The following is a 9,363-nucleotide window of genomic DNA, read 5'->3' as shown; positions in this document are numbered from 1 at the left end:
TCAGCTTGAGCCACTCTGTGAGGAGAAAGTATCCCCCCCCACCCAGATGACTATAAATGTTGCATTGGGAGAGATGGTTCTTCAGATATGCAGCTCAGGGCATAAATTGTTTAGAGCAGGGGTGTCAAACATACAGCCCAAGGGCCGAATCAGGCCCCCGGAGGGCTCCTCTCAGGCCTCCGAGCAACTGGCTCTTGTCTGCTTCCTTCTCCCTCTCTCTTGCTTTCTTCTGCATCTCAGCTTGCTTTGCAAGACTTGCTCAATTGCACAAGAGCTACAGAACAAAGCCTCAATTTTCTCCATTGGCTGAGGCTCCTTCCCCTCTTGGGAAGGGAGGGAAAGATCCAGAGCTTCCTTTGCCCAGTTCCCTGGATCCCGTAGGAGAAATACAAATAAAGCACCTTTAAGACCAAAAAGTGCTAATGTTTTAAGCAAGTTTTAAGGGTTTTTAAAAAAATCTTTAGTTGTGTTTGTCTGTGTTCTTTAAAATGTTTATATCTCTGATACCTAATCTTAAAAAGGTACACACGTGGCCTGGCCCGACAAGGTCTCATTTAGGTCAGATCCGGCACTCATAACAAATGAGTTTGACACCCCTGGTTTAGAGTAAGGACCAGCTCCCTGAATAGAACCCAGAAATTACAAAGTAGGCAATGGAGAAGTTGAAAAACACATGATGAAAGATGGGCATTATGCACCAACTGAAGTTTTTAGATTGTCTTGAACACAAAGTGTGTCACAGAGTAGTCTAGTCTAGAGCTTACAGTGGCATGGATCAGCATTGCTCAGTCACCTGAGGGCTGGTAGGGCAGCTTCTTGTGAACTAGATGAAATGGTCAAAAAGGCACTTCAAGCAATTGAACCAACTGTCTCATCCTCCATCAGCAAATCTGGGTCCCACACAATGCTCACCCTCTTCATAGGATCATAGTTTCAGTGGGCAGCTATGTCTGCAGTAGAGTCGAGTCCAGGGGCACCATCAAGACCAAGAAGATTTTTGGAGTATGAGTTTTCAAGAGTCAATGCTCCCTTCATTAGCCAACCCCAGAGCTATGGACAGACTCAAGGAATGGAACCTTGATGACAGAATCCACAGAACCAGTTTGGTGTAGTGTTTAAGTGTGCAGGTTCTTATCTGGGAGAACCAGGTTTGATTCCCCACTCCTCCACTTGCAGCTGCTGGAATGGCCTTGGGTCAGCCATAGCTCTAGCACAGCTGTTCTTGAAAGGGCAGCTTCTGTGAGAGCTCTCTCTGCCTCACCTCCCTCACAGGGTGTCTGTTGCGGGGGCAGGTAGAGAAGACTGTAAGCCGCTCAGAATCAGAGGGCTGAAACTGTGCTTAGGATTGTTCCAGTGGTCCTCTCACTATCAAAAGCTGATGGTAAATCAGTGATGAAATTTCCTTATATTCCTTAACTGAAGACAGAGATCATCCACCAGAGCTACCAAGATTGTTTCTGTACTGAAACCATTGCTGAAGGCAGATTGAAGATCACGTCCCATTCACAAACAAGGAGCTGTTTCTGACGTCCTAGTTGTTGCCCCATTTGTGGCTCTCTGGCAGGTTTCTTCAACGATGCCTTCCTAGCAGTACTGTAGAGCACAAACTGACTTTTTATACCTGTGCATTTGCACAGCCCAATGTGATTCTACTTCACCCTTTCCTTGCTGTGCTCCTCCTCCTCTTGGCAGGCAGGTGTTTCAGTAGACAGCTAAACCAGTTGCAAATCATATAAAAATGTGTGTGTTTTTAGCAAAATAAAATCCTACTGTTCGATGTTCATCTAAGCAGTTCCTTATGTATGTTAATGGTTGCTGATCTGTTTGGATCTGCATTAGTTTCATTTGTGCACAGTTTTGAAAACAAAAAAACAAACCAGGAGGTCTTTTAGTTGCTTGGGGCTGATCTGAACAGACCTTGGGATCAGCTCATGTCTGATCACCATTGTTGAGCATATTCCCCGCAAAATTTGCAGCATATATTTAAAATTTGCATTATTTATTTAAAACATATATATCCTGCTGCCCCTCCAGAGTTCTGTTTAAGGTGGTTTATACCTAAGGGAATACTTCTGATACTTGTGGCACTGGACCTCCTTTTAATCTGGATTTCAGATCAGGTCAGATGAATGACACTTTGAGCAGTGAAGCATCTTGGGAAATTGTTGCACCTAATAATCAAATTCAGATGGCTCTGCCCTAGCAGCTCATAAATTGAGTGCCACTTTAAATAGTCGGGCTGGACCAGGTTCTGTTGATGCAATGGTGGAAGGGAACAATGCTTTCTTTGCTACCTCCTCATAGGCCTTTATAGTGTGCTCTTTCCGTTTCATCATGTTTTAGCCATCCCCAAACACTTTTTGCATCTATTCGACTCTCCAGTAAACCAGATCCCAGCATCTTCCCAAAAGGGAGAAGAGGACATCAAAGAGGAACTCTGTCCATTGATTACTGAAGACAGACTTTCCAAACCTGAGTCCCAACAGAGTCACTTTTTAAGGCACACACAGCCCATTCTCTCTACATTGTGATTTCAGATCTCCATTCCATTCATTTCAGTCAAATTTTGCAAGCCCCAGTAGCTCTCTTTGAGGCCGTTCCAAATGTGGAGTCAAAGGTAATCTCACTGTATAGCTTTGAGATAGTACTCCCAACTGCATGCAATAGCCCCCTTGGCCAGTAGCTTTGCATGTGGGAAAGCACCTTCCTCTTCGGCCATACTGATCACCCTCCCTTCTTAAAGAACGGTCAGATCTGTGCTCCAATGAAGGAGAAAATGGAGAGAGGGATTTCAAATCATGTCGTGTTTACTAAAGCCAAAGATAAACACTTGCCTCTTAGAATGCTTGTAAAACGTGATATTGGCCGTCAGTGTAACCTCGGGGGAAAATGAAAGAGCTGTGTATAACAAATGAGAACCAAATGTGCACGTTTTGTGTACTCTGCAAGAAAATCACATATGGAACACAGTTTGCAGAGTAGGTTTTTTTTTTACCCTTGCAGCGTGGTTTTAAGATTATTGTTTTAAGACAAGTCATCACATCCCGCCCGGCCCGCCCCCCTCTCCCTTCAGATGAGGTTTATGGGCACAGGGAAGAACGCACTGTTGACTCTGTTGCAGGCTTTCACAACCAACGGCACAGCTTACGAAAAACAAGGGGAAAGATGATGAGGTTTCTCGCAAGTCGCCCTGTTGCTAGGTCGTGTTGGCATGATGAGGCTGCCACGAAGCTCGGCGTTTGGCGGTGAAACTCAATAAGTCGGCTGTCTTGAAGTCAAGGCGGCTATGATGTAGGAGTAGTCCTCTGGTATTATGGCATTCGCACATGCCCTCCGCCCCGTGCATTTATTGCGGGAAGCTGTGAAAACGGTCGTGGATCGCTTGTTTACTTAAGTCCCGTTGAGTTCACTCGGGAAGTTGCATTTTAGCAAATAGGCTTGCTGCGTCCTGACTTTCCAAGCATCTCTCGAGCCACTTTTCTCCTTTTTCTTTGCTTGCGATTATCCCGGCGATGCCCCCGAGCGAGGAGAGAAGGGTGAAGAACTTGGATCTCTCCCCCCTTCCCTCCATCTGGCCCCCTCCGCCGCGTTCGCTCCAGCTGTTCAGGTTGAGTGACAAACCTCGCTCGGTGCTTCTCATGCTTTCCCCCAATAGGGGGCAGCCGGTCCAATGAGAGGCGCCGCCCGGCCTTCCGCCGGCCAATGAGAGGGCGGCTGTGGGGGCGGCCGCTGTCGGAGATGGTTCCTTTTGCTTTGGCGAAGTGGAGGGAGGGGGCAGCGCCGGGCGCGCTCGCTCGCTCACTCTGGCTGGCCGGCCGCGCTTTGCCACCAGCCCACCCGAAGCAGCAGCGGCAGGAGCAGCGCCCGCCGGCCTCTTTCCCTTCTCGGCGGAGCGGCGGCTTGGGGGCAGACTGAGGCGCGGGCTGCTGCGCGATGGCGGTGGAAGAAGAGGGGCTGCGGGTGTTCCAGAGCGTCAGGATCAAAATAGGTACGGGGAGGAGGAAGAGGCGGGAGAAGTAACAAAGGGGGGAGCGGCGGAGAGTCGCGCGGACTTGGCTGCCCAGGCGGGCGGGAGGGAGGGAGGGCGAGCTCGGTGAAGGCGGCCGCCAAACTCCCGGCGGCGAGGCTTCTTCCGAAGTAGCGGCGGCCGTCTGCCTGGGGCGGGCTGCAGCGTCCCGTCGGCTTCCCCCGCCTGTTCTGCCGTCTCTTTCTCTCTCCTCCTCGTCCGCCTGGGCTCCTTCCAGCTGCCGGGGCTCTTCCTCGACGGGGCGGGAGGCTGGCTCCGCTGCTCCGAGGGGAGCGCCTGGCCGGGACCAGGGGGACGGGGGAAGCCCGAATTGCGAAGGCGGCGAGCCAGAAAATGCCCAGCCCGGCGCAGAGACACTTTGTCCGGCGCTGGCCTGAAGAGAGCAAGCTGAGCGGGAGAGACCGGCGCTGGGCTCCGTTTTCCCGCCGCCGGCAGCCGGATGCGGAGGGCTCTGAACTCCGGCGGACCCGCCGAGCTCGCCCACGGGCAGGCCGGTCTGAGATCTGACTGCCCCCCTCGCTCGACTCTGCCTAGGGGCGATCTGGGGCAAAAGGCAGGCTTCTCTCTGCAGGGACAGGCAGCGTCGTGCCCTCGCCTTCGGGCCACCCCTTTCTGCCGCCGCTTGACTTTCCGGGGGCTTGTTGCTCCGTTTGGCTCCGGGGCGTTGAGTTTCCAGCTGGCGTTTCTGCATCCTCTGGTAATGCTCCAGAGAGGCCGCCTGTCTTCTGGCCATTTCTAGCTGGCACGGTGCCGCCTCCTGGCGAAATGTTTTGGTTCCTCTTCCTCACCATGATCATTTTTGAGCCTTAGATGGTATTGTGTTTGTCCTCTTTCTAAATCTTGGGACAACTTCACTTGATTTGCTTTCTCTTGCACTCTGGCACATTGCACTCCATTCATACTTTTTTTTTTTTTTAGAGGAAGCCCCTTCAGTGGTCCTCTATAGGTTCCTCTGTAGGGTCTGACTAGGACCCGTGATGAAAGGCAAAAGAGATTTTTGTTGCCACCTTAAATAGAGAAGGTGACTTCTTGCCAAAACTTATCTGTTCTGCTTCCTTTCCCCCCTGCTGTTTTTTCTCTCATCTGACTTAGATGTGCAGAGCAGTGTGTCATAAGTCCGTTGCTGGCCTTTCATGGTGCCAAGAAGTGGCATGATTCTGTGTGGATCCAATGGGAGAGCTACATGCTTAATGGTCCATCTGAGTGTTCCGCATTGTGAAAGGTTGTTGGGTTTTGCTTGCGTACAGATGATGGCTCTTAAGCAGCGTCTTCATACATCTAACTAGTATTGGACAACCATCACTGATGGACATATGGTGATTCCCCTCCCCCCCAATCCACTGTGATTTCTGGCCATTGTTTTTTGCTGGTTTTTTTTTTTAATAGTGTCATTTGAGCCTGACCACAGTGGGGCCAAAAACTAAATGTGGCAATTATAAAACACAGGTTTTACACCTCTGAAAGGTGATCAACTTTTAAAACAGCTGAGGTTGGAAGTGGTTTCAAGGTGAGGTTTGAAGCGTGTGCGTGTGTGCGTGCTATACGTGCTCAAACAACACCTGGTTAGCTTTGTGCATACTAAAACCAAACCTGGAGAAAGAGAACACAGAATAGCAAGGTGCGAGCATAATAAAAGCTTCCTCAGATTTCATTCTGCAGAAGCGTCGATCTGCTGTTGAGGATTTGTGGCAAGCAGTTGCTGTGTGGTTATCGCAGAAGGTAGTTTGGTTTGTTTGAAAGATGGGCTGCAATTTTGGCTGCTGAATGACTTCCAGGACACATCATTAGATAGTCAGCAACAGATGTCACTGTAGTAGATTAAAACTCTCTCTGGTATTAATTTGAGTGTACTCGGTTATAGTGCAAGTGTTATGTCCTGAGAAGATTAAATCCGGTTGGAGAATTGTGTTCTCTCTCCCCCCATTATAGAGAACTTGTCTTATTGATACTTGTAAAAGCAAATTCACACCCATCATATAATGCAAATCTGGGTAATAAATCCTACCCTGGGTTGAAAATGAAGCAAGAACTTCTATCAGCATGCTTCCTTTCCATATACAGTGAGGGCCAGCCCTAGAGTGGCTGGCACCCTGAGCAAGGCTAACTTCTGCCCTCCCCTGCACTGATAATGTCACCCAGCCACATGGGGGACAACCAGTTTTGTGCCCCCAGAAGGCTGCTGCCCTAGGCAGTCACCTAGTTTGCCTAATGGCAGGGCTGGCCCTGTATACAGCTAAGCTGATTGGCTAAACTTTCACTGAAATGAACTAGGCAGCTTGCCTCGTTCCATTAATTACAATACCAAGCCAGAATAATAGTGCAAAACTTGCTTTCATATTCCACAGATAAAGGAAGACCCCTTCGAATGGTGCAATTTATATTAGGCCTGATTTTAAAGAACTGGCAAAGAAAAAGGCAACACAAATGTTGCAAAAAATGTGAAAGCCCAGATCAGTGAGCCCTGTTCCACGAATTGTCATGTCTAGGCAGCACAATGTGTGTGTTTTGCAAAACTGACATGCTGAAATTGGCATTCCTTATTTTGTGTGGCTTCTCTCTGGGCTTTATCTGTACCACAGGTAGTCAAGGAAGGTTCTCCCCCAGCACTCTCAGTCAGAAGGGTTCCTTTCCTGTTTGTAGGTGTCCACAAGGATTAGCAGATGGTTGTTGGTTTGTATTACAGAATTCTTATTTCAAAGCACTGCTGAGCCATAACAGCCCATTATTTTTTTTACATTGATCTGACAAACTTAATGTATATCGATATTTCTCTGCCTCAGTCTTTGGAGAAGGTACAAGATCAACTTTAAAAAGAAAGAAAGCAGATTCCTTCTACTGCCCAGGTCAATCATACACATGAGGATAAAGTATACGGAGTGCCCTGCATTCTGTGGTTGTGAATGAACATTTTGCACCTGCCCCTCATTCTGCTTCACCAGTTTACACAGAGAAATCAGGGAAGAGGCTGCCAGTTACAGGTGTACTCCAGCAAATCTTGAGCTGGTTATAGAGGTCCAGGGGTAGCAGGAGCTCCTTTGCATATTAGGCCACACACCCCTGATGTAGCCAATCCTCCAAGAGCTTACAAAAAAAGAGCCTTTTAAGCTCTTGGAGGACTGGCTACATCAGGGGTGTGCGACCTAATATGCAAAGGAGCTCCTGCTAGAATTCAGCCCCTGGAGGTGCCCCTAATCAGTATGTTCACTTACAACCTCTCAGAACACTTCAGCCATTCTTTCTTACTTAGGGTGACTAAAATGGTAAATGGGGTAAAATACTTCTCTTCTTTTTTGTTGATACTTACAAATGGGGTTCATCTGTGTCAGGTATGGTGAGCACAGAATTGATAGTTTGCAGTGAAGAGCCAAGCTGTAAGGTACAGTTTTAACAAGTTGGGCCCAGGCAACCCAGATTTAGCTTCTGGATGGCTGTAGGGAATGTCATTTTTAAAGCCTGCGGAGCCCACTTTGACTCAGGAGTGCAGCATGGTGGGGTGGGTCTCCTGCCTGCCTCCTGTACTGTTTTCCTGAGCTGAAACACTCGGGGGGATTATTTGACCTGTTTTGGAGCTGCGATGCAAAGACGTTCCCCAGGGACCCTTTCAGCTCAGAAAAATGAAATTGTGTAATTTGGTTCTAAAACATCTCTTCTTGGATCTGAGGTTCATCTAGTTCAGCAAATGTGGTCTTGGACAAGTACCCTGTCAGATTGCCCCTGAAAGTGACTGAACAGGTCATGATAACTGTAGACCGTCCCTGTTATTTCTACACAGCACCTAGTAGGGATATGCTACTCATGAAGTTTTCACAGTTGTAACTACCGCAGCTAATAGCCACTGATAGGTCTTCCAGAAATACCACCTGTCTAAGCTAGTGAGAGTCTATGTCTTGTGATGGTCTACACAAATTATATGTTGTGTGAAGCTCTAATTCTGTTCTTTTTGAGCTGCATTTTGGCATTCAGTTTCATTGGATGAGTTTGCTGTTTTGAAAGAAGCTGTGCTCGTGACCTAAGTTCAATCCCAGCAGAAGCTAGGCTCAGGTAGTCGGCTCAAGATTGATTCAGCTTTCCATCCTTCCAAGGTTGGTAAAATGAGTGCCCAGGTTGCTGGAGGGAAAGTGTAGATGACTGGGGAAGGCAATGGCAAACCACCCCGTAAAAAATCTGCCGTGAAAAGTCGTGATGCGATGTCACTCCAGAGTTGGAAACGCCTAGTGCTTGCACAGGGGACTACCTTTACCTTTTAATGTTCTGTAGGTTGGATCTAACCATAGTTTTTTGCTAGTGAAAAAAAGGAAGAGGGCAAATTCATTGGCTACCCATCTTGAGAAATGTAGGATCCACATGTACAAATACCATGTGAGATGGGGGCTGTGTTATGTAGGGGAACTTGGTGAAACTGAATGAAAAAGTTGACTGGGCCCAACCATATATGTTCATGTTTCTATAAATTTACATCCTGTCACCATTATGATAACTTCCCTTTTCATTTTCAGTCCATTCTTAATAATTTCTGCAACTGAATTTGCATTCTGCAAGGTTTGTGCAAGGTGTGTGTCCATAAACTCAAAGAGCCCCATTGCGCAGAGTGTTAAAGTTGCAGTACTGCAGTCCTAAGCTCTGCTCACAAGCTGAGTTCGATCCCTGGTGGAAGCTGGGTTTTCAGGTAGCCGGCTCGATGTTGACTTAGCCTTCCATCCTTCTGAGGTCGGTAAAATGAGTACCCAGCTTGCTGGGGGGAAAGTGTAGATGACTGGGGAAGGTAATGGCAAACCACCCTGTAAAAAGTCTGCCGCGAAAACATGAAAGCAACGTCACCCCAGAGTCGGAAACGACTGGTGCTTGCACAGGGGACCTTTCCTTTCCCATAAACTCACTGCTTGGATTGGAGCTTGAAGTTGTATACTGTTAGGCATGTATAAATAATTCCAGTTCTTGTATTGAAATAAAAGTAACTGGTGTCTGGGTTAAGGCTGATCACAAGCTTGCATGTCACTTGATGTTTTAGCTCTCAGACTTGCAGCTGATTGCTTGGGCTCCATCTGCTGAAGAATGCTGTGTTTGGGGCCACTGTGATATGATGAAAGTGAGGTCTCTGTAACTGCCATTTCAGGCATAGAAGTTATTACTAGAGGTGCAGCTGGTGAATGAAGTTTTTACTCTAGTATCCTTTGGAGGATCAATTTGCATTCACAGCTCCCTGCTTGCCTATTCCAAAACATGCATGCATTCACATATTTGCTTGTGCACTGCTTACAGGAATTTTTGACCTGTGAGCACACAAGACCCCCTTCTGTTTCTATTCACAATAACTGATGAGCAGCTGATGGTGCCAG

General features: G+C 47.8%; 1 protein-coding gene across 1 annotated transcript in view; it reads left to right on the top strand.

Annotated features, from left to right (window-relative positions):
- Positions 1-3,770: 3,770 nt before the first annotated feature.
- Positions 3,771-9,363, top strand: part of RASA3 (RAS p21 protein activator 3) — a 212,352-nt gene continuing 206,759 nt past the window's right edge. The window contains exon 1 of the mRNA XM_060233749.1: positions 3,771-3,988. Coding sequence (XP_060089732.1) covers positions 3,934-3,988 — 55 coding nt within the window. The 5' untranslated portion in view covers positions 3,771-3,933. The remainder of the gene's footprint in view (positions 3,989-9,363) is intronic.

Source organism: Heteronotia binoei, chromosome 3 (assembly GCF_032191835.1).
Source record: "Heteronotia binoei isolate CCM8104 ecotype False Entrance Well chromosome 3, APGP_CSIRO_Hbin_v1, whole genome shotgun sequence".
NCBI lineage: Eukaryota > Metazoa > Chordata > Lepidosauria > Squamata > Gekkonidae > Heteronotia > Heteronotia binoei.
This window is presented reverse-complemented; position numbering and strand designations above follow the sequence as displayed.